At 52.8% G+C, this 23,665-nt stretch overlaps 2 protein-coding genes across 2 annotated transcripts; both read left to right on the forward strand.

Annotated features, from left to right (window-relative positions):
• The first annotated feature begins 2,632 nt into the window (after positions 1–2,632).
• On the forward strand, positions 2,633–9,529 carry LOC132087143 (serine/threonine-protein kinase PAK 3-like). The gene is made up of 13 exons (XM_059493200.1): positions 2,633–2,711; positions 3,653–3,690; positions 4,129–4,255; positions 4,315–4,326; positions 5,226–5,360; positions 6,046–6,109; positions 6,743–6,791; positions 7,101–7,213; positions 7,472–7,589; positions 8,379–8,478; positions 8,750–8,946; positions 9,044–9,181; positions 9,428–9,529. Exons 1-13 carry the CDS (start codon positions 2,633–2,635, stop codon positions 9,527–9,529), a joined length of 1,272 nt encoding a protein of 423 aa, XP_059349183.1.
• Positions 9,530–12,784: 3,255 nt separating this feature from the next.
• On the forward strand, positions 12,785–19,678 carry LOC132087142 (serine/threonine-protein kinase PAK 3-like). The gene is made up of 13 exons (XM_059493199.1): positions 12,785–12,863; positions 13,805–13,842; positions 14,281–14,407; positions 14,467–14,478; positions 15,378–15,512; positions 16,198–16,261; positions 16,895–16,943; positions 17,253–17,365; positions 17,624–17,741; positions 18,528–18,627; positions 18,899–19,095; positions 19,193–19,330; positions 19,577–19,678. The coding sequence occupies exons 1-13, from the start codon at positions 12,785–12,787 to the stop codon at positions 19,676–19,678; spliced, it is 1,272 nt and encodes a 423-aa protein (XP_059349182.1).
• The last annotated feature ends 3,987 nt before the right edge of the window (positions 19,679–23,665 follow it).

Genomic DNA, 23,665 nt, shown 5'->3' on the forward strand with positions numbered 1-23,665 from the left:
CCCTTCCTTGCCAGGCTGTAGCTAAGTGGACAGTCCCTTTCAGAGGCCCAAAGAACATAGTGAGGTAAGCAGCTTTGCTTACCTGAAGTGTGGCATGCCTGTGGGAAGCTGAGAGACCTACAGGTAATGAACACCAGGTAATGAGCTGCCATTCAGGACAGCACTAGGAGGCAGATGTGCAGTCCTTTCTGGGCCTCTTGTCTTGAGCAGATGTCAGGCTGATCAGCAGCAATCACCATTTTGTTGCCACCCTCCTCTCACTATGTCACCTGTGGGATGGAATGGCATTCTCACAGCGGCAGCATCTGGCATTTCCTCCCTGCTTCTCTTTTCCCCGCTTTTCACCCCAGACCCCCAGGGACCCTCTGGGCCAGCCTCATCCCCTACAGGGGTGTGCAACCACCAGGGCCTCCTGCAGAGCCCCATTCCCACTCTGCTGCCTCCTTGGCCTTTTCCCACCTCTGGGCCAGCCTGCTGTTGCCAGGTGTTGGAAACATGCACACAGCATAGCACACCTGTCATTGAGCAATTTGATGCAGGAGCCCCTGCTGAGCACGGCTCCCCACCCCGGCCCTTTTCCCACCCAGCTGTGGCTCCATTTCGCCTCCATCTGCTGGCATACCCACTGTGAAGGACTGCTCAGGGACTGGATGCTCCTTGAATGTTGCCCACAGGCCTGATTTCCACGCCTCCCCATTCCTCCTACCCCTAAGGCTGCCTCAGCCGTCTGAACACAATTTTTCTTACTCTAATGGCTTCCTGTGCTTTATTTGATACTGTAAGCAGAAGTACACCGTTTTGATTGTCTTTCTTCTAGAATTAATAAAAATAAGTTTGAAGTACTCCTAGATTTTGCCATTGAAAACTTGAGGCAAGTGCACAAAGTAGAGAAGCTTTCTGTGCAGCTTTTCAGTTAATTTGAGGTCCCCTTACTCTTCACTCACTTTCAGCATATCTGTTGATTTTCCTTTGCTCTCATCTTTTAAGCTTCATCCCTTGTCTATCGATCTGCAAAAATAGCCTGTAAACCCAACGCAAATTTACTATCCTTTGTATTTTTCCTCTTCTGGAAAAGCTGAGGCTCGTGTGATCTTCTCCTGTGATCTAGACTTTGATTCCAATCTTGGCTCTGCCGAAGTGCAGAACAAATGTAATTTATTGCCTGCTAGTAGGATCTGCTAGCAAAGGTCACATTTAGAGCTAAGCATGATGCTTCTCTCCCTCCGTTGAATACACATCTTTGTGTCAAGGCCTGGTGACTTCCAGGAGCACCTGGAAGCTACTGCCAAGGACAAAAGTCTCACTCTTGCTGGTTTTGACACTGATTTGTTGGGAGGATTTTGATCTACGTCGACAGTGATCTACAGGAACTGGATCCTTGACACCAAGTGCCTTCAAGCAACATCTCTAAGCAGAGTGGGCAATGAAGTCCAGATACTAATGAGTTGTGGTTTGTTTTAACTCTGTCTAACATATGGTACACTATCCCAAAACATGTTATTTTTGAGTGCTTCAGGCATTGAAAACTTAGGTTTATTCTTGTCAACACTTTTCTTTCCTCTATTCAGAAATCTGCATGTCCAGCTACTAATTTCTTTCTCAGCTTGTTGAAAAGTTACCAGTCAGACAAGACTTGTTTCTTGACCCAGAGATGGGGCAAGCGTCACCATTAGGCCGGACGTGGCATACACACGTGATCAAGGGTCCAAGAAGAAAAAGGTTTGTTTGTTTTATTCTGCATGTTCTCCAGCTTATACACTCTTAACAAAGCGTGATCTCAAGTCACTAACTACATCACAATAACTTCTTCTATCCATTGGTGCAAAGCAATTAACGTCAATACAACTGGCAAAAGTTTTACAGAAATTTATAAGGCACATATGCACATCTACTTCAGCACCTAGTCTAGCATACGCAACTTTTCCTGAATCTCTTCTAATGGATTTCCATGCTGACGGCCTTGTCTTCTTCCTTGCTATGGATACACTCAAAAACCATCAACTGCTATTTCTTCCATGAACTCGGCTTTGCTTGCAGGCCAGCTGTCAAGCCCCTCCATAGGTCAGCATGCACCCGCGTGCTCAAGGAGCAACTGCAGCCTACAATAGTCCTGGAAATTTATTATCTTTGCTTCGTTTGCCATCTAAATGTCACTGAAGAAGTTAGGCTTTTCCAAACCAGCTAGGATGCCACCTAGAAGAAGCAGACTTGCTTTCAGTCAAAGCTTTTGGGACCAAGAGTCATGTTTGCTTGCATTGCTTGGATGCCGCTTGGATTGGCGCATTTTCTGAGTTCCCCTGGCATGCCTTGAGCACTGCCTTTGTGAGTGAGGAGAATTTCCCAGGCTTTTCTTTTGCATCAGCTGTACACAAGGTTGTCTTGCTGGGCACAAGAAAGCCACAGAGCAGCTGCCATTGTGAGGTCAAGCCAGAGGTGCCACGTCACAGTGCTGTCAGCACAGCGTTGTCCCGGTGCGCGCCAGGCCTGGTCGTCCAGAGCAGCTCTTCCTCTGGCTCCCTGCAAGAGGATCCTTGTGCTCAAGGAGCTCTCAGCAGACGGCCTGCACCCCGAGAGGAGTCTTGGCTTTCCCTTGGCTGGCACTCAGCGTGCAAACGCGCACAGCACTGCCAAAATGATTGGGCAAGTCTGTGCCGCCGTTTGCACCATCTTTTCTGTTGTCTATTCTGGCTACTACCTGACCCAGCTGACTCGTAAGTAAAGGTTTCTCCTGGGGCTGGCATTGCCCGACTTTTGCTTGGCTCTGCTCTTTATGCCGCAGCAGTGGCCCAGTTTCTTTGGGAACAGAATGGCCGTGAAGGTGCCACCGCTTTGGTCAATGTCCTGCCAGCAGCATCAGCTACAAAGGGGGCATCTGTACTGGGTAGCGCGTGCAGACTATTTGCCATGCAACCTGCAGCGGTTGCCTTCCCTCCCCGGGAGAGTGCGCGGCAGCGGAGTCTGTCATTTCCTCAGCTTGCTGCTTCAAGCAAGACAAGCTACAAATTGCAGACTCTGAGGGCAGATCCTCAGAAGTATTTCTACCAACTCAGTGGTTCTCTCCAGGAGTGAAGGAAAGCACCTTTTGCTCCATATTCTACCCCTTAGAGGTCTTGGCTGCATGACTTGAGCCTTTGATGCTGTGCCAAGACTGCGATTGCCTTGGCCATGCAGCACAAACTCCAGTGCAGGGAGGGTTTGCTGCTGAGCCCAGCAGCTGTTCCTGGGCTGCTTCAGCAGGGAGCTGCCACAGGGAAGGGACCCTTTGTGGAAGCTTTGCTGGGCTATCATCTTCAGCCAAGGGATGGGAATTAGGGCGTGCAATTTAAAAGAATGTATATGGAAAATGCAGGAAAGGGAAGAGGGAAATGTAGCTTGAGCTGTTAGGCACAAGAGAAGCTCAAAGTTTTGAAGAGCAGCGGGCATTTCCAGCACTGCCTTCCTATTTCTCTCTTGGCAAAAGAGGCCCAAATGTAGCCAGAGGCTCCTCTAGCGTCCTTCTTGTTCTCTTGCTTGCTGTGGGAAAGAGCTGTTGCTCCTGGAGGCATGTTGGGAAAGGGAAATGCTCTGTGTTGGGACTGCCTTGTGCTGTGGGAGTGGCCAGCACAGGCACTTTTCTAAGGGCCTCTGCTTCCTTTTGCCTTGCTGGCTGCAGGTCACCTGACACGCGGATGGAGACAAGCCTGTCCTTTGGTGAGTGGCAAAGGAAGCTGAGACGTTGCTGGCGTGTGAGAATTGTGCAGCAATTCTGCCAGCTTGGCCTGTTGCAGCCGAGTGTGGAGTGCCGGCGTGGGAGGCTGAAGGAAAGGCCAGCTGCCCGGTGGCATCAGCAGTAGCAAAGGGAGCACTGGCTGTTTGCTGATTTTCCAGTGAAAAGCCTTTCAAGAGATGAAAGGCAAAAGGGACAGCTCCAAGGCATCTTGCTGCTTCTAGGCAGCAGGGAAGCTCAAATGCACAGCAAGATGGAGTAGCAGCTCGTTCAGCCAGCTTCCTCGGCTTTGCGTGACTCAGAGGCCCACTTGTATCAAAGTCTATGATTTGCCCTTCTTCTGGGTGCTTTCCCAGCTCAATAGAAAGCAGCTCCTAAGGCACTGGCTTTTGCCCATCTCTCTCACTTCTGTCTGCCTGCAGGGCACAACAGCAGGGTCAGCAGCTCCTCTGGCTGCCTCTGTCATTGAGGAAGAGGATGAAGAGGAGCAAAGGAAGATGAAGCCTTCAGCCGCTGTCCCTTCACAGCCTGAACTTGCAGAGCCAGTAAGTGACAGCTGAGCTTGGCACTGCCTTTGGCGCACGGCCAGGCTACCCGTTTTGGAGCAGCCCTTGTTGCTCGTGGCTGAAGATGCTGGCAGCCGTGTGCCTGCTGTGACGTAGTGCGGCTTCAGGCAAGCTGGGGAGCCCTGGCCAATGGGTTCTGAAGTTTGACATTGAAGCTGGGATGCTGAGAGGGCGCCAGAGTGTCTCTTGGGATCAGACAGGAGGCAGCATTGAGTGACTCTCAGTGCAGGAGTCAGCCCCTTGTGCCCGTTGTCAGTGCAGGCTGCCTGTGGTCAGCGGACAGCGCGGCCCAAATACGCAGTTGACAGCCTTGCAGGGTACCTGGCAGATACTGGCCCCTGGAAGGGACCTGCTGTCTCCGTGGACTAATTAGCTTCAGGCTGTGCTTCACTTCCAGCCGGTCAGAGCAGAGTTTGGAGAGGAGAATCCTCGGCAGCCCTGCATTGTAAAAGGGCGGGTGGGTCTGGGCAGGGCTGGAAGGCGGCTCCCAAGGGCCGCTCTCTAAAGGCTGCCATAGAGAAGGGAAATCCGTGAAACAGATCAGAGAAGGGACACGCTGCGGGCTTCTGAGCAGACTGTTGCCTGCCAACTCCGGGCTGATTTCATTCCGGCCCAGGAAAAGACAGGAGGAGGAAAGCAGCGAGGCTCTGGGGCCCTGCTCTGATCTCTTTGTGGATTTGGCAGCCCCATCGATACCTTGTTGCCAGTGTCTTGCAGAAAAGCTGAACACGTGGAGCATGGAGGTGGTCGGGAGGGGCTGGATCCAAGTAGCCTTTGGGCTTCTCCCGAAGGTGCCTTTGAGAAGGGGACATGGGAACTGCTCCAGCTGGAGAGGCCTGGCCGTGGCTGGCAGCACCTTCCCAAGGCCTTGCTTTTGCTGTGCGCTTAGGGGGGGGCATGAGTGCCAGCCACCCTTCTGACGGGCAATCCTTTCTTGTCCCAGCGCAAGACAGGCTCTGCCATTCAACCTGGTGCCGCCGGACCAGCATGGCCTGCAGCAGCCAGCTCAAGCCCTGCTGCCGGCACTTCCTGCAGCAGCGCAGCCCAGCAGCCCGAGATGAGGGAGGAGCAGGGCCTGAAGACACTGAGTACGTCCGTCTGGTGCATTTCTTGTCTGCCAGAGCAGGGTCTTGTGCGAGTGTCTGGGTGTAGGCTGCGCCAGATGCTGGCCCTCAGTCTCAGAGGCACTTAGGCCTCTCTGCAGAAGGTGTTGTTCTGCTCTGAGGAAGCGCGGCAGCGCTCAGGGAGTCCCTGCTGCCTGTGAGGGCGGCTGGGCCTGGCTTGGCCCTGCCTGGGCTGCCTTCTGGGCCAAAGACAAAAGCAGAGATTGTTTCTGCTTGAGCAGAAGGCTGGCACGTAGCAAGTGACTATTGCCCAGGGAGCTGTCTGGCCCCAGGTGTTTTCTGGCTCTGGTTCTTACTCCTCCTCCGGCGCAGACACTTTGTGCCCCTGGCAGTGGACCTGCCAGTGATGGTGGGTGTGACTGCGGAGGCAGCAAAGGCCCTTGCTTACCTCTTAGGGCCCCCTTCTTAAGGGCTCATCATTTTGGCTTATCGCGTGAGATGCTGCTCTTGAAAGAAATCAAGGCCTTCTTGGAAAGGCCACCTGATGAAAGGTGGAGAAGATGGCCCTCCCACTTGCTGGTCTCAGCAGCTGGAAGCCGCGGGACCGCAAAGGGCCCAGAGCTGCGGGCAGTGGGGCTGCCTTTGGGACGCTCTGGGCAGCGGCGTCTCTGTGTGCGAGTGAGCGCCCTGCACTGCTTTTGTCTTTCAGGGAGCATCGTGAGTCCGGGCCGGCCAACGGGCAAATACACGGCATTTGAGGAACTCGGGCGAGGGTAAGCGTGACGTCAGCTCATTTTACAAAAGTGTGGGCCAGGTCTTTGGCTGGTGCAATATCAAGCGTGAAGTCAGGCAAGCTCCAATTATGGTCAGGCTCCGGCTTGACCTCATGTCGCCTGCCTGGACTGCTCGGTCAGAGCAATGCAAAGGCCTCATCAAAGACAAGTTGATGCTGGCAGTGTCTTGCTTGCAGCAGTGAGGAGCAGGAGCTGGGAGAAGCCCTGGCCCTGCAGCTTTGTGGCCTGAAAGAGCACCTTGCCATCCAAGAAAGGTCAGATTGTCAAGGACAGTCTTCTGACTCAAATTGTTCTCCCTTTTTTGACACACACATGCATGCACACCCGCACAAGGAGAGAGTTCCCCTTAGGTTCTGAAATGACCTGGCAGGGTGTGCGCCTTGGAGATTTCCAGCGGCCCTTGGTCTTCATGCTGCACCTTAGTGTTCCCTTGGACAGCCTGCCCCGCATGGCAGAGGGCTCACGGGCTAACATGCTGTTGGCCGAAGAGATGCTGCAGCCAGGCATTTTTTCTAAGGAAGGCGTCCAGGCAGCCTGGGGAGATCTGCTGCCTGGGCTTGCTTTCACTGCCAGAGGGATAAAGGTCTCTTTCTGCTGCTTTTGTCTTTCTAGAGGGTTTGGAGCTGTTTATAAAGCCCTTGACACCAGCAGCGGACAACAGGTAAAGTGCCAAGAGCCCCACGCCATTTTGCAGCTCTGGAGCGCTTTGCCCGCTGCTGTGAGCTGTGCTTGGAGGTTTGGGTGGCAGCTCCATGTCTGCAGCAGGGGCTGTTCCTCTGAAATACAGTCTAGGCTCAGGGGGCAGAATGCATTTGGGATGGCTTTTGGTGCTTCTGCTAAGCTCTGCTGTCTAGTGACAAGGCACTTTGGCCCAGCGTGCTGCCTCATTGCACCAGCACTCGCTCCGTGCTCCTTGTGATCTCGAGCGGGGTGCGTCTTCTCAAGGTACCGGTGGCCAATGTCATTGCAGGTGGCAATCAAGATCATGTCACTCGAGGAGGAGATGTCCGAGGAGCTGGCTGCCAATGAAATCCTGGCCATGAGGGACAACAGGAGTCCCAATATCGTTACCTACTTAGACAGGTTGGCATATTCTGGTGTCAATGTAGCTTTAGCTGGTGCAAGCGCAAAGAGACGATGCCCTTTGGTCGCTGGCAGAGAACAGAGCTGGGGATGATTTCTCTGCGTGTCTCCAGAGCGTGGGAGGAGGTGGAGCTGGTGTTCAACAGTCTCTTGTGGCACCCGTAGCTTGGAGAGCAGCTGCAAAAACCTGTCTCAGGCCCTGGGGTGACTGAGGCTATGCCCATTCTGTTGCTCCATGCCGTGGTTTTCTTCTTTCAGCTACCTGGTGGATGCGGAGCTCTGGCTGGCCATGGAGTTCATGGACGGCGGCACCTTGTTTGATGTGCTGAGGGCAGTGTACCTGGAGGAAGGACAGATAGGCGCTGTCTGTCGGGAGGTGAGGGATCCCGCTTGTGCTTGCCCAAGACTGCCCGGATGCTGCTTGTCAGCTGGAGCTTAAGGAGAGCCGAGATTTCTTGCTCTCACCTTTCTTTTGCTGCTGCTGCTGCTGCTGCTGCTGCTGCTGCTGCTGCTGCTGTCACGCCACACAGGAGAAGAAAGAGCATGGGAAGTGTACTGCCTGCCGGTGCCCTCGCACTCCTCAGGCTCTGTTCTTGCACTCTTCCATCCTGTCTGTCCTCTGGCCTTGGTGCTCGCTCACTGGCTCAATTTCTCTTTCTTCCTCTTCTCAGCTTTGCCTGGGAATGTTTGCCTGGAGCCTGTCTGTCTGTCCTACATTGCTTGCCACTGGAAGGCAGCATGCGGGTGGCAGAATTTCAAGCTAAGGGCAAAGAGCTGTCCTCAGCTTCAAAGGCTACCATTGCAGCCTGCATGGCGATGCATTGTGGAACAGCTCGAAGGTGCTGCTGTCACCAGCAGCTTCCTCTTCTGCTGCCACTAGGCTTCCCCAAAATTCTTTGCCGTGCCGCCTCCCAGCCAAAGGTGGCGCGCTTCCTACCCAAGGCCGGTGGAAGTTTTGGGAGCCCAGATGCCTTTGCTTGGAAATCTAGAAAAAACTTCCAAGAGTGTTGAAGCAGCAAGCTCTTCATGGTGACAGCAGCGTGATGTTTTGCCCTCGCTCACAATTCCCTGCGAAAGCCGCCAATCCCCTTGAGCTCTTTCCTTGCGGGTGGGATGAAATCAGATCCTGCAGGTTAACTTTCCCTCCCTCCTTTTTCTCTCTCAGTGCCTGCAAGGACTGCATTTCCTTCATTCCCGCCAAGTCATCCACAGAGACATCAAAAGTTGCAACGTCCTGGTGGGCACGGACGGATCCGTCAAGTTGGGTGGGTATCCCTGCTGGGCTGCAGCATGTCCAGCATATGCCGTGTGCTTGCATTTTGGTGACGGCCAGTGGGGCAGAAGCGCGGCTTGGCCAGTGCGTGAATCGTCAGGGTGTTTTTGAAGCGGCCGATGCCTTATTTGCCTGGCTCCAGGCACGTGGAAGGAGAGCTCAGCTGCTTTTTCAGTTAGATTCAGCATGGCCTGGTCAGGGCAATGGTTTTGGCTGCTTTGCCAGTGGTAGCTGGCTTTGACAGGCTTTGTTTTTGTCCTCAGGTGACTTTGGCCTCTGTGCTCAGCTCAGCCCTGAGCACAGCAAGCGCAGCTCCAGCGTCGGCACTCCCAGCTGGATGGCACCGGAGGTGGTGAGAGGAGAAGCCTACGGCCCCAAAGTGGACATCTGGTCCCTGGGGATCATGGGGCTGGAAATGGTGGAAGGGGAAGCTCCTTACCAGCGGGAAGCCCGTCTCCGGGTAAGGTGCAGCTTAGCAAGAGGGCTCTGTGTGGAGAGAGCTGTGTGTGGCTAGCAAAGGAGCAGGTGGAGTGTCCTCTTGCATCCATGTGCTGTAGGTTTTTGAACTGCTAGAAAGGAACGGGCCCCCAAAACTGCAGAACCCCAGGCACCACTCGGCTCTCCTGCGCGACTTCCTCCGCTGCTGCCTGCAGGCAGATGAGGACAGGCGCTGGTCTGCCCAGGAGCTCCTACAGGTAAGAAAAAGCAAAGGGGCAAAAAGCCCTGGCAGCTGAGGACACCTGCATGAAGGGATGAGGAGGAGGAGGAGTGTGGGCCACGTGGCACAGAAAGCTGCCAGGACAGGAAGGCGCAGGGGGACATGCTGCCCTCAGTGCTCTTTGTGTGTCTTGCTGGTAGCCAGGGAATCCTGCTTGAGCCCGCAGGCTCAAGTGATCCTGGAAAGTAAGAGTTCCTTTCTTTGTTCTTTTTCCTCTGGGCAGCATCCCTTCGTGACCTCAGGCGATCCTGCCTCCAGCCTGGCTGCTCTGATCATCTCAGCCAAGCAAGTGCAGGAAGACTGGAGAGGAGACACCTGCGCCTGAGGAGGCCCTGATGCCCCGCCAGCCAAGAGGAGGGAAAAGGGGATGTGTCATCTTTAGGCAGAGCTTCAGCCATCCCCCGAGGTTGAAGAGGAGCTGTGCCGTAGCTAGGAAACATGATAGTGTAGATATTTGCTCAGTTTAGCTGTTAGGTTAGCTGTTAGGTTAGCTGTTAGGTTAGCTGTTAGGTTAGGTTAGCATTAGGTTGGATTAGATGAGGTTAGGTTAGGTTAGGTTAGATATGTTGTTAGGTTCAATTTAAAGCTCTGTTGTTTTTCTTTCTGCAAAAGATGAAAATTGAAAAAAATTAGGAACTATAGGGATCAACTTTTAAGAACTATAGAACGTAGACAGCTTGGATAGTAGAGGATTGTTTAGCTTAGGATAGAGTGTTGTTAATTTAGGGAAGCTTTGAAGTAGAAATGAAAGAATTGTCATAATAAGAATTAAGCAGTGAGAGGAAAAGCTGGGCTGCAGCAGAACTGGAGCCTGCAGGCGCTCCAAGCTGTCAGCCTGAGCAGGCCACCTGCAGGACAGAATGATGAAGATGAAGAAGCAGCGAGGGGATACTTTGTTTCAGCCCGAGTGTCAATAAAAGTCGAAAATATCCAGAGTGTTGTAAGACTCCCTTCCTTGCCAGGCTGTAGCTAAGTGGACAGTCCCTTTCAGAGGCCCAAAGAACATAGTGAGGTAAGCAGCTTTGCTTACCTGAAGTGTGGCATGCCTGTGGGAAGCTGAGAGACCTACAGGTAATGAACACCAGGTAATGAGCTGCCATTCAGGACAGCACTAGGAGGCAGATGTGCAGTCCTTTCTGGGCCTCTTGTCTTGATCAGATGTCAGGCTGATCAGCAGCAATCACCATTTTGTTGCCACCCTCCTCTCACTATGTCACCTGTGGGATGGAATGGCATTCTCACAGCGGCAGCATCTGGCATTTCCTCCCTGCTTCTCTTTTCCCCGCTTTTCACCCCAGACCCCCAGGGACCCTCTGGGCCAGCCTCATCCCCTACAGGGGTGTGCAACCACCAGGGCCTCCTGCAGAGCCCCATTCCCACTCTGCTGCCTCCTTGGCCTTTTCCCACCTCTGGGCCAGCCTGCTGTTGCCAGGTGTTGGAAACATGCACACAGCATAGCACACCTGTCATTGAGCAATTTGATGCAGGAGCCCCTGCTGAGCACGGCTCCCCACCCCGGCCCTTTTCCCACCCAGCTGTGGCTCCATTTCGCCTCCATCTGCTGGCATACCCACTGTGAAGGACTGCTCAGGGACTGGATGCTCCTTGAATGTTGCCCACAGGCCTGATTTCCACGCCTCCCCATTCCTCCTACCCCTAAGGCTGCCTCAGCCGTCTGAACACAAGTTTTCTTACTCTAATGGCTTCCTGTGCTTTACTTGATACTGTAAGCAGAAGTACACCGTTTTGATTGTCTTTCTTCTGGAATTAATAAAAATAAGTTTGAAGTACTCCTAGATTTTGCCATTGAAAACTTGAGGCAAGTGCACAAAGTAGAGAAGCTTTCTGTGCAGCTTTTCAGTTAATTTGAGGTCCCCTTACTCTTCACTCACTTTCAGCATATCTGTTGATTTTCCTTTGCTCTCATCTTTTAAGCTTCATCCCTTGTCTATCGATCTGCAAAAATAGCCTGTAAACCCAACGCAAATTTACTATCCTTTGTATTTTTCCTCTTCTGGAAAAGCTGAGGCTCGTGTGATCTTCTCCTGTGATCTAGACTTTGATTCCAATCTTGGCTCTGCCGAAGTGCAGAACAAATGTAATTTATTGCCTGCTAGTAGGATCTGCTAGCAAAGGTCACATTTAGAGCTAAGTATGATGCTTCTCTCCCTCCGTTGAATACACATCTTTGTGTCAAGGCCTGGTGACTTCCAGGAGCACCTGGAAGCTACTGCCAAGGACAAAAGTCTCACTCTTGCTGGTTTTGACACTGATTTGTTGGGAGGATTTTGATCTACGTCGACAGTGATCTACAGGAACTGGATCCTTGACACCAAGTGCCTTCAAGCAACATCTCTAAGCAGAGTGGGCAATGAAGTCCAGATACTAATGAGTTGTGGTTTGTTTTAACTCTGTCTAACATATGGTACACTATCCCAAAACATGTTATTTTTGAGTGCTTCAGGCATTGAAAACTTAGGTTTATTCTTGTCAACACTTTTCTTTCCTCTATTCAGAAATCTGCATGTCCAGCTACTAATTTCTTTCTCAGCTTGTTGAAAAGTTACCAGTCAGACAAGACTTGTTTCTTGACCCAGAGATGGGGCAAGCGTCACCATTAGGCCGGACGTGGCATACACACGTGATCAAGGGTCCAAGAAGAAAAAGGTTTGTTTGTTTTATTCTGCATGTTCTCCAGCTTATACACTCTTAACAAAGCGTGATCTCAAGTCACTAACTACATCACAATAACTTCTTCTATCCATTGGTGCAAAGCAATTAACGTCAATACAACTGGCAAAAGTTTTACAGAAATTTATAAGGCACATATGCACATCTACTTCAGCACCTAGTCTAGCATACGCAACTTTTCCTGAATCTCTTCTAATGGATTTCCATGCTGACGGCCTTGTCTTCTTCCTTGCTATGGATACACTCAAAAACCATCAACTGCTATTTCTTCCATGAACTCGGCTTTGCTTGCAGGCCAGCTGTCAAGCCCCTCCATAGGTCAGCATGCACCCGCGTGCTCAAGGAGCAACTGCAGCCTACAATAGTCCTGGAAATTTATTATCTTTGCTTCGTTTGCCATCTAAATGTCACTGAAGAAGTTAGGCTTTTCCAAACCAGCTAGGATGCCACCTAGAAGAAGCAGACTTGCTTTCAGTCAAAGCTTTTGGGACCAAGAGTCATGTTTGCTTGCATTGCTTGGATGCCGCTTGGATTGGCGCATTTTCTGAGTTCCCCTGGCATGCCTTGAGCACTGCCTTTGTGAGTGAGGAGAATTTCCCAGGCTTTTCTTTTGCATCAGCTGTACACAAGGTTGTCTTGCTGGGCACAAGAAAGCCACAGAGCAGCTGCCATTGTGAGGTCAAGCCAGAGGTGCCACGTCACAGTGCTGTCAGCACAGCGTTGTCCCGGTGCGCGCCAGGCCTGGTCGTCCAGAGCAGCTCTTCCGCTGGCTCCCTGCAGGAGGATCCTTGTGCTCAAGGAGCTCTCAGCAGACGGCCTGCACCCCGAGAGGAGTCTTGGCTTTCCCTTGGCTGGCACTCAGCGTGCAAACGCGCACAGCACTGCCAAAATGATTGGGCAAGTCTGTGCCGCCGTTTGCACCATCTTTTCTGTTGTCTATTCTGGCTACTACCTGACCCAGCTGACTCGTAAGTAAAGGTTTCTCCTGGGGCTGGCATTGCCCGACTTTTGCTTGGCTCTGCTCTTTATGCCGCAGCAGTGGCCCAGTTTCTTTGGGAACAGAATGGCCGTGAAGGTGCCACCGCTTTGGTCAATGTCCTGCCAGCAGCATCAGCTACAAAGGGGGCATCTGTACTGGGTAGCGCGTGCAGACTATTTGCCATGCAACCTGCAGCGGTTGCCTTCCCTCCCCGGGAGAGTGCGCGGCAGCGGAGTCTGTCATTTCCTCAGCTTGCTGCTTCAAGCAAGACAAGCTACAAATTGCAGACTCTGAGGGCAGATCCTCAGAAGTATTTCTACCAACTCAGTGGTTCTCTCCAGGAGTGAAGGAAAGCACCTTTTGCTCCATATTCTACCCCTTAGAGGTCTTGGCTGCATGACTTGAGCCTTTGATGCTGTGCCAAGACTGCGATTGCCTTGGCCATGCAGCACAAACTCCAGTGCAGGGAGGGTTTGCTGCTGAGCCCAGCAGCTGTTCCTGGGCTGCTTCAGCAGGGAGCTGCCACAGGGAAGGGACCCTTTGTGGAAGCTTTGCTGGGCTATCATCTTCAGCCAAGGGATGGGAATTAGGGCGTGCAATTTAAAAGAATGTATATGGAAAATGCAGGAAAGGGAAGAGGGAAATGTAGCTTGAGCTGTTAGGCACAAGAGAAGCTCAAAGTTTTGAAGAGCAGCGGGCATTTCCAGCACCGCCTTCCTATTTCTCTCTTGGCAAAAGAGGCCCAAATGTAGCCAGAGGCTCCTCTAGCGTCCTTCTTGTTCTCTTGCTTGCTGTGGGAAAGAGCTGTTGCTCCTGGAGGCATGTTGGGAAAGGGAAATGCTCTGTGTTGGGACTGCCTTGTGCTGTGGGAGTGGCCAGCACAGGCACTTTTCTAAGGGCCTCTGGTTCCTTTTGCCTTGCTGGCTGCAGGTCACCTGACACGCGGATGGAGACAAGCCTGTCCTTTGGTGAGTGGCAAAGGAAGCTGAGACGTTGCTGGCGTGTGAGAATTGTGCAGCAATTCTGCCAGCTTGGCCTGTTGCAGCCGAGTGTGGAGTGCCGGCGTGGGAGGCTGAAGGAAAGGCCAGCTGCCCGGTGGCATCAGCAGTAGCAAAGGGAGCACTGGCTGTTTGCTGATTTTCCAGTGAAAAGCCTTTCAAGAGATGAAAGGCAAAAGGGACAGCTCCAAGGCATCTTGCTGCTTCTAGGCAGCAGGGAAGCTCAAATGCACAGCAAGATGGAGTAGCAGCTCGTTCAGCCAGCTTCCTCGGCTTTGCGTGACTCAGAGGCCCACTTGTATCAAAGTCTATGATTTGCCCTTCTTCTGGGTGCTTTCCCAGCTCAATAGAAAGCAGCTCCTAAGGCACTGGCTTTTGCCCATCTCTCTCACTTCTGTCTGCCTGCAGGGCACAACAGCAGGGTCAGCAGCTCCTCTGGCTGCCTCTGTCATTGAGGAAGAGGATGAAGAGGAGCAAAGGAAGATGAAGCCTTCAGCCGCTGTCCCTTCACAGCCTGAACTTGCAGAGCCAGTAAGTGACAGCTGAGCTTGGCACTGCCTTTGGCGCACGGCCAGGCTACCCGTTTTGGAGCAGCCCTTGTTGCTCGTGGCTGAAGATGCTGGCAGCCGTGTGCCTGCTGTGACGTAGTGCGGCTTCAGGCAAGCTGGGGAGCCCTGGCCAATGGGTTCTGAAGTTTGACATTGAAGCTGGGATGCTGAGAGGGCGCCAGAGTGTCTCTTGGGATCAGACAGGAGGCAGCATTGAGTGACTCTCAGTGCAGGAGTCAGCCCCTTGTGCCCGTTGTCAGTGCAGGCTGCCTGTGGTCAGCGGACAGCGCGGCCCAAATACGCAGTTGACAGCCTTGCAGGGTACCTGGCAGATACTGGCCCCTGGAAGGGACCTGCTGTCTCCGTGGACTAATTAGCTTCAGGCTGTGCTTCACTTCCAGCCGGTCAGAGCAGAGTTTGGAGAGGAGAATCCTCGGCAGCCCTGCATTGTAAAAGGGCGGGTGGGTCTGGGCAGGGCTGGAAGGCGGCTCCCAAGGGCCGCTCTCTAAAGGCTGCCATAGAGAAGGGAAATCCGTGAAACAGATCAGAGAAGGGACACGCTGCGGGCTTCTGAGCAGACTGTTGCCTGCCAACTCCGGGCTGATTTCATTCCGGCCCAGGAAAAGACAGGAGGAGGAAAGCAGCGAGGCTCTGGGGCCCTGCTCTGATCTCTTTGTGGATTTGGCAGCCCCATCGATACCTTGTTGCCAGTGTCTTGCAGAAAAGCTGAACACGTGGAGCATGGAGGTGGTCGGGAGGGGCTGGATCCAAGTAGCCTTTGGGCTTCTCCCGAAGGTGCCTTTGAGAAGGGGACATGGGAACTGCTCCAGCTGGAGAGGCCTGGCCGTGGCTGGCAGCACCTTCCCAAGGCCTTGCTTTTGCTGTGCGCTTAGGGGGGGGCATGAGTGCCAGCCACCCTTCTGACGGGCAATCCTTTCTTGTCCCAGCGCAAGACAGGCTCTGCCATTCAACCTGGTGCCGCCGGACCAGCATGGCCTGCAGCAGCCAGCTCAAGCCCTGCTGCCGGCACTTCCTGCAGCAGCGCAGCCCAGCAGCCCGAGATGAGGGAGGAGCAGGGCCTGAAGACACTGAGTACGTCCGTCTGGTGCATTTCTTGTCTGCCAGAGCAGGGTCTTGTGCGAGTGTCTGGGTGTAGGCTGCGCCAGATGCTGGCCCTCAGTCTCAGAGGCACTTAGGCCTCTCTGCAGAAGGTGTTGTTCTGCTCTGAGGAAGCGCGGCAGCGCTCAGGGAGTCCCTGCTGCCTGTGAGGGCGGCTGGGCCTGGCTTGGCCCTGCCTGGGCTGCCTTCTGGGCCAAAGACAAAAGCAGAGATTGTTTCTGCTTGAGCAGAAGGCTGGCACGTAGCAAGTGACTATTGCCCAGGGAGCTGTCTGGCCCCAGGTGTTTTCTGGCTCTGGTTCTTACTCCTCCTCCGGCCCAGACACTTTGTGCCCCTGGCAGTGGACCTGCCAGTGATGGTGGGTGTGACTGCGGAGGCAGCAAAGGCCCTTGCTTACCTCTTAGGGCCCCCTTCTTAAGGGCTCATCATTTTGGCTTATCGCGTGAGATGCTGCTCTTGAAAGAAATCAAGGCCTTCTTGGAAAGGCCACCTGATGAAAGGTGGAGAAGATGGCCCTCCCACTTGCTGGTCTCAGCAGCTGGAAGCCGCGGGACCGCAAAGGGCCCAGAGCTGCGGGCAGTGGGGCTGCCTTTGGGACGCTCTGGGCAGCGGCGTCTCTGTGTGCGAGTGAGCGCCCTGCACTGCTTTTGTCTTTCAGGGAGCATCGTGAGTCCGGGCCGGCCAACGGGCAAATACACGGCATTTGAGGAACTCGGGCGAGGGTAAGCGTGACGTCAGCTCATTTTACAAAAGTGTGGGCCAGGTCTTTGGCTGGTGCAATATCAAGCGTGAAGTCAGGCAAGCTCCAATTATGGTCAGGCTCCGGCTTGACCTCATGTCGCCTGCCTGGACTGCTCGGTCAGAGCAATGCAAAGGCCTCATCAAAGACAAGTTGATGCTGGCAGTGTCTTGCTTGCAGCAGTGAGGAGCAGGAGCTGGGAGAAGCCCTGGCCCTGCAGCTTTGTGGCCTGAAAGAGCACCTTGCCATCCAAGAAAGGTCAGATTGTCAAGGACAGTCTTCTGACTCAAATTGTTCTCCCTTTTTTGACACACACATGCATGCACACCCGCACAAGGAGAGAGTTCCCCTTAGGTTCTGAAATGACCTGGCAGGGTGTGCGCCTTGGAGATTTCCAGCGGCCCTTGGTCTTCATGCTGCACCTTAGTGTTCCCTTGGACAGCCTGCCCCGCATGGCAGAGGGCTCACGGGCTAACATGCTGTTGGCCGAAGAGATGCTGCAGCCAGGCATTTTTTCTAAGGAAGGCGTCCAGGCAGCCTGGGGAGATCTGCTGCCTGGGCTTGCTTTCACTGCCAGAGGGATAAAGGTCTCTTTCTGCTGCTTTTGTCTTTCTAGAGGGTTTGGAGCTGTTTATAAAGCCCTTGACACCAGCAGCGGACAACAGGTAAAGTGCCAAGAGCCCCACGCCATTTTGCAGCTCTGGAGCGCTTTGCCCGCTGCTGTGAGCTGTGCTTGGAGGTTTGGGTGGCAGCTCCATGTCTGCAGCAGGGGCTGTTCCTCTGAAATACAGTCTAGGCTCAGGGGGCAGAATGCATTTGGGATGGCTTTTGGTGCTTCTGCTAAGCTCTGCTGTCTAGTGACAAGGCACTTTGGCCCAGCGTGCTGCCTCATTGCACCAGCACTCGCTCCGTGCTCCTTGTGATCTCGAGCGGGGTGCGTCTTCTCAAGGTACCGGTGGCCAATGTCATTGCAGGTGGCAATCAAGATCATGTCACTCGAGGAGGAGATGTCCGAGGAGCTGGCTGCCAATGAAATCCTGGCCATGAGGGACAACAGGAGTCCCAATATCGTTACCTACTTAGACAGGTTGGCATATTCTGGTGTCAATGTAGCTTTAGCTGGTGCAAGCGCAAAGAGACGATGCCCTTTGGTCGCTGGCAGAGAACAGAGCTGGGGATGATTTCTCTGCATGTCTCCAGAGCGTGGGAGGAGGTGGAGCTGGTGTTCAACAGTCTCTTGTGGCACCCGTAGCTTGGAGAGCAGCTGCAAAAACCTGTCTCAGGCCCTGGGGTGACTGAGGCTATGCCCATTCTGTTGCTCCATGCCGTGGTTTTCTTCTTTCAGCTACCTGGTGGATGCGGAGCTCTGGCTGGCCATGGAGTTCATGGACGGCGGCACCTTGTTTGATGTGCTGAGGGCAGTGTACCTGGAGGAAGGACAGATAGGCGCTGTCTGTCGGGAGGTGAGGGATCCCGCTTGTGCTTGCCCAAGACTGCCCGGATGCTGCTTGTCAGCTGGAGCTTAAGGAGAGCCGAGATTTCTTGCTCTCACCTTTCTTTTGCTGCTGCTGCTGCTGCTGCTGCTGCTGCTGCTGCTGCTGTCACGCCACACAGGAGAAGAAAGAGCATGGGAAGTGTACTGCCTGCCGGTGCCCTCGCACTCCTCAGGCTCTGTTCTTGCACTCTTCCATCCTGTCTGTCCTCTGGCCTTGGTGCTCGCTCACTGGCTCAATTTCTCTTTCTTCCTCTTCTCAGCTTTGCCTGGGAATGTTTGCCTGGAGCCTGTCTGTCTGTCCTACATTGCTTGCCACTGGAAGGCAGCATGCGGGTGGCAGAATTTCAAGCTAAGGGCAAAGAGCTGTCCTCAGCTTCAAAGGCTACCATTGCAGCCTGCATGGCGATGCATTGTGGAACAGCTCGAAGGTGCTGCTGTCACCAGCAGTTTCCTCTTCTGCTGCCACTAGGCTTCCCCAAAATTCTTTGCCGTGCCGCCTCCCAGCCAAAGGTGGCGCGCTTCCTACCCAAGGCCGGTGGAACTTTTGGGAGCCCAGATGCCTTTGCTTGGAAATCTAGAAAAAACTTCCAAGAGTGTTGAAGCAGCAAGCTCTTCATGGTGACAGCAGCGTGATGTTTTGCCCTCGCTCACAATTCCCTGCGAAAGCCGCCAATCCCCTTGAGCTCTTTCCTTGCGGGTGGGATGAAATCAGATCCTGCAGGTTAACTTTCCCTCCCTCCTTTTTCTCTCTCAGTGCCTGCAAGGACTGCATTTCCTTCATTCCCGCCAAGTCATCCACAGAGACATCAAAAGTTGCAACGTCCTGGTGGGCACGGACGGATCCGTCAAGTTGGGTGGGTATCCCTGCTGGGCTGCAGCATGTCCAGCATATGCCGTGTGCTTGCATTTTGGTGACGGCCAGTGGGGCAGAAGCGCGGCTTGGCCAGTGCGTGAATCGTCAGGGTGTTTTTGAAGCGGCCGATGCCTTATTTGCCTGGCTCCAGGCACGTGGAAGGAGAGCTCAGCTGCTTTTTCAGTTAGATTCAGCATGGCCTGGTCAGGGCAATGGTTTTGGCTGCTTTGCCAGTGGTAGCTGGCTTTGACAGGCTTTGTTTTTGTCCTCAGGTGACTTTGGCCTCTGTGCTCAGCTCAGCCCTGAGCACAGCAAGCGCAGCTCCAGCGTCGGCACTCCCAGCTGGATGGCACCGGAGGTGGTGAGAGGAGAAGCCTACGGCCCCAAAGTGGACATCTGGTCCCTGGGGATCATGGGGCTGGAAATGGTGGAAGGGGAAGCTCCTTACCAGCGGGAAGCCCGTCTCCGGGTAAGGTGCAGCTTAGCAAGAGGGCTCTGTGTGGAGAGAGCTGTGTGTGGCTAGCAAAGGAGCAGGTGGAGTGTCCTCTTGCATCCATGTGCTGTAGGTTTTTGAACTGCTAGAAAGGAACGGGCCCCCAAAACTGCAGAACCCCAGGCACCACTCGGCTCTCCTGCGCGACTTCCTCCGCTGCTGCCTGCAGGCAGATGAGGACAGGCGCTGGTCTGCCCAGGAGCTCCTACAGGTAAGAAAAAGCAAAGGGGCAAAAAGCCCTGGCAGCTGAGGACACCTGCATGAAGGGATGAGGAGGAGGAGGAGTGTGGGCCACGTGGCACAGAAAGCTGCCAGGACAGGAAGGCGCAGGGGGACATGCTGCCCTCAGTGCTCTTTGTGTGTCTTGCTGGTAGCCAGGGAATCCTGCTTGAGCCCGCAGGCTCAAGTGATCCTGGAAAGTAAGAGTTCCTTTCTTTGTTCTTTTTCCTCTGGGCAGCATCCCTTCGTGACCTCAGGCGATCCTGCCTCCAGCCTGGCTGCTCTGATCATCTCAGCCAAGCAAGTGCAGGAAGACTGGAGAGGAGACACCTGCGCCTGAGGAGGCCCTGATGCCCCGCCAGCCAAGAGGAGGGAAAAGGGGATGTGTCATCTTTAGGCAGAGCTTCAGCCATCCCCCGAGGTTGAAGAGGAGCTGTGCCGTAGCTAGGAAACATGATAGTGTAGATATTTGCTCAGTTTAGCTGTTAGGTTAGCTGTTAGGTTAGCTGTTAGGTTAGCTGTTAGGTTAGGTTAGCATTAGGTTGGATTAGATGAGGTTAGGTTAGGTTAGGTTAGATATGTTGTTAGGTTCAATTTAAAGCTCTGTTGTTTTTCTTTCTGCAAAAGATGAAAATTGAAAAAAATTAGGAACTATAGGGATCAACTTTTAAGAACTATAGAACGTAGACAGCTTGGATAGTAGAGGATTGTTTAGCTTAGGATAGAGTGTTGTTAATTTAGGGAAGCTTTGAAGTAGAAATGAAAGAATTGTCATAATAAGAATTAAGCAGTGAGAGGAAAAGCTGGGCTGCAGCAGAACTGGAGCCTGCAGGCGCTCCAAGCTGTCAGCCTGAGCAGGCCACCTGCAGGACAGAATGATGAAGATGAAGAAGCAGCGAGGGGATACTTTGTTTCAGCCCGAGTGTCAATAAAAGTCGAAAATATCCAGAGTGTTGTAAGACTCCCTTCCTTGCCAGGCTGTAGCTAAGTGGACAGTCCCTTTCAGAGGCCCAAAGAACATAGTGAGGTAAGCAGCTTTGCTTACCTGAAGTGTGGCATGCCTGTGGGAAGCTGAGAGACCTACAGGTAATGAACACCAGGTAATGAGCTGCCATTCAGGACAGCACTAGGAGGCAGATGTGCAGTCCTTTCTGGGCCTCTTGTCTTGAGCAGATGTCAGGCTGATCAGCAGCAATCACCATTTTGTTGCCACCCTCCTCTCACTATGTCACCTGTGGGATGGAATGGCATTCTCACAGCGGCAGCATCTGGCATTTCCTCCCTGCTTCTCTTTTCCCCGCTTTTCACCCCAGACCCCCAGGGACCCTCTGGGCCAGCCTCATCCCCTACAGGGGTGTGCAACCACCAGGGCCTCCTGCAGAGCCCCATTCCCACTCTGCTGCCTCCTTGGCCTTTTCCCACCTCTGGGCCAGCCTGCTGTTGCCAGGTGTTGGAAACATGCACACAGCATAGCACACCTGTCATTGAGCAATTTGATGCAGGAGCCCCTGCTGAGCACGGCTCCCCACCCCGGCCCTTTTCCCACCCAGCTGTGGCTCCATTTCGCCTCCATCTGCTGGCATACCCACTGTGAAGGACTGCTCAGGGACTGGATGCTCCTTGAATGTTGCCCACAGGCCTGATTTCCACGCCTCCCCATTCCTCCTACCCCTAAGGCTGCCTCAGCCGTCTGAACACAAGTTTTCTTACTCTAATGGCTTCCTGTGCTTTACTTGATACTGTAAGCAGAAGTACACCGTTTTGATTGTCTTTCTTCTAGAATTAATAAAAATAAGTTTGAAGTACTCCTAGATTTTGCCATTGAAAACTTGAGGCAAGTGCACAAAGTAGAGAAGCTTTCTGTGCAGCTTTTCAGTTAATTTGAGGTCCCCTTACTCTTCACTCACTTTCAGCATATCTGTTGATTTTCCTTTGCTCTCATCTTTTAAGCTTCATCCCTTGTCTATCGATCTGCAAAAATAGCCTGTAAACCCAACGCAAATTTACTATCCTTTGTATTTTTCCTCTTCTGGAAAAGCTGAGGCTCGTGTGATCTTCTCCTGTGATCTAGACTTTGATTCCAATCTTGGCTCTGCCGAAGTGCAGAACAAATGTAATTTATTGCCTGCTAGTAGGATCTGCTAGCAAAGGTCACATTTAGAGCTAAGCATGATGCTTCTCTCCCTCCGTTGAATACACATCTTTGTGTCAAGGCCTGGTGACTTCCAGGAGCACCTGGAAGCTCCTGCCAAGGACAAAAGTCTCACTCTTGCTGGTTTTGACACTGATTTGTTGGGAGGATTTTGATCTACGTCGACAGTGATCTACAGGAACTGGATCCTTGACACCAAGTGCCTTCAAGCAACATCTCTAAGCAGAGTGGGCAATGAAGTCCAGATACTAATGAGTTGTGGTTTGTTTTAACTCTGTCTAACACATGGTACACTATCCCAAAACATGTTATTTTTGAGTGCTTCAGGCATTGAAAACTTAGGTTTATTCTTGTCAACACTTTTCTTTCCTCTATTCAGAAATCTGCATGTCCAGCTACTAATTTCTTTCTCAGCTTGTTGAAAAGTTACCAGTCAGACAAGACTTGTTTCTTGACCCAGAGATGGGGCAAGCGTCACCATTAGGCCGGACGTGGCATACACACGTGATCAAGGGTCCAAGAAGAAAAAGGTTTGTTTGTTTTATTCTGCATGTTCTCCAGCTTATACACTCTTAACAAAGCGTGATCTCAAGTCACTAACTACATCACAATAACTTCTTCTATCCATTGGTGCAAAGCAATTAACGTCAATACAACTGGCAAAAGTTTTACAGAAATTTATAAGGCACATATGCACATCTACTTCAGCACCTAGTCTAGCATACGCAACTTTTCCTGAATCTCTTCTAATGGATTTCCATGCTGACGGCCTTGTCTTCTTCCTTGCTATGGATACACTCAAAAACCATCAACTGCTATTTCTTCCATGAACTCGGCTTTGCTTGCAGGCCAGCTGTCAAGCCCCTCCATAGGTCAGCATGCACCCGCGTGCTCAAGGAGCAACTGCAGCCTACAATAGTCCTGGAAATTTATTATCTTTGCTTCGTTTGCCATCTAAATGTCACTGAAGAAGTTAGGCTTTTCCAAACCAGCTAGGATGCCACCTAGAAGAAGCAGACTTGCTTTCAGTCAAAGCTTTTGGGACCAAGAGTCATGTTTGCTTGCATTGCTTGGATGCCGCTTGGATTGGCGCATTTTCTGAGTTCCCCTGGCATGCCTTGAGCACTGCCTTTGTGAGTGAGGAGAATTTCCCAGGCTTTTCTTTTGCATCAGCTGTACACAAGGTTGTCTTGCTGGGCACAAGAAAGCCACAGAGCAGCTGCCATTGTGAGGTCAAGCCAGAGGTGCCACGTCACAGTGCTGTCAGCACAGCGTTGTCCCGGTGCGCGCCAGGCCTGGTCGTCCAGAGCAGCTCTTCCTCTGGCTCCCTGCAGGAGGATCCTTGTGCTCAAGGAGCTCTCAGCAGACGGCCTGCACCCCGAGAGGAGTCTTGGCTTTCCCTTGGCTGGCACTCAGCGTGCAAACGCGCACAGCACTGCCAAAATGATTGGGCAAGTCTGTGCCGCCGTTTGCACCATCTTTTCTGTTGTCTATTCTGGCTACTACCTGACCCAGCTGACTCGTAAGTAAAGGTTTCTCCTGGGGCTGGCATTGCCCGACTTTTGCTTGGCTCTGCTCTTTATGCCGCAGCAGTGGCCCAGTTTCTTTGGGAACAGAATGGCCGTGAAGGTGCCACCGCTTTGGTCAATGTCCTGCCAGCAGCATCAGCTACAAAGGGGGCATCTGTACTGGGTAGCGCGTGCAGACTATTTGCCATGCAACCTGCAGCGGTTGCCTTCCCTCCCCGGGAGAGTGCGCGGCAGCGGAGTCTGTCATTTCCTCAGCTTGCTGCTTCAAGCAAGACAAGCTGCAAATTGCAGACTCTGAGGGCAGATCCTCAGAAGTATTTCTACCAACTCAGTGGTTCTCTCCAGGAGTGAAGGAAAGCACCTTTTGCTCCATATTCTACCCCTTAGAGGTCTTGGCTGCATGACTTGAGCCTTTGATGCTGTGCCAAGACTGCGATTGCCTTGGCCATGCAGCACAAACTCCAGTGCAGGGAGGGTTTGCTGCTGAGCCCAGCAGCTGTTCCTGGGCTGCTTCAGCAGGGAGCTGCCACAGGGAAGGGACCCTTTGTGGAAGCTTTGCTGGGCTATCATCTTTAGCCAAGGGATGGGAATTAGGGCGTGCAATTTAAAAGAATGTATATGGAAAATGCAGGAAAGGGAAGAGGGA

Source organism: Ammospiza nelsoni, chromosome Z (assembly GCF_027579445.1).
Source record: "Ammospiza nelsoni isolate bAmmNel1 chromosome Z, bAmmNel1.pri, whole genome shotgun sequence".
Classification (NCBI taxonomy): domain Eukaryota; kingdom Metazoa; phylum Chordata; class Aves; order Passeriformes; family Passerellidae; genus Ammospiza; species Ammospiza nelsoni.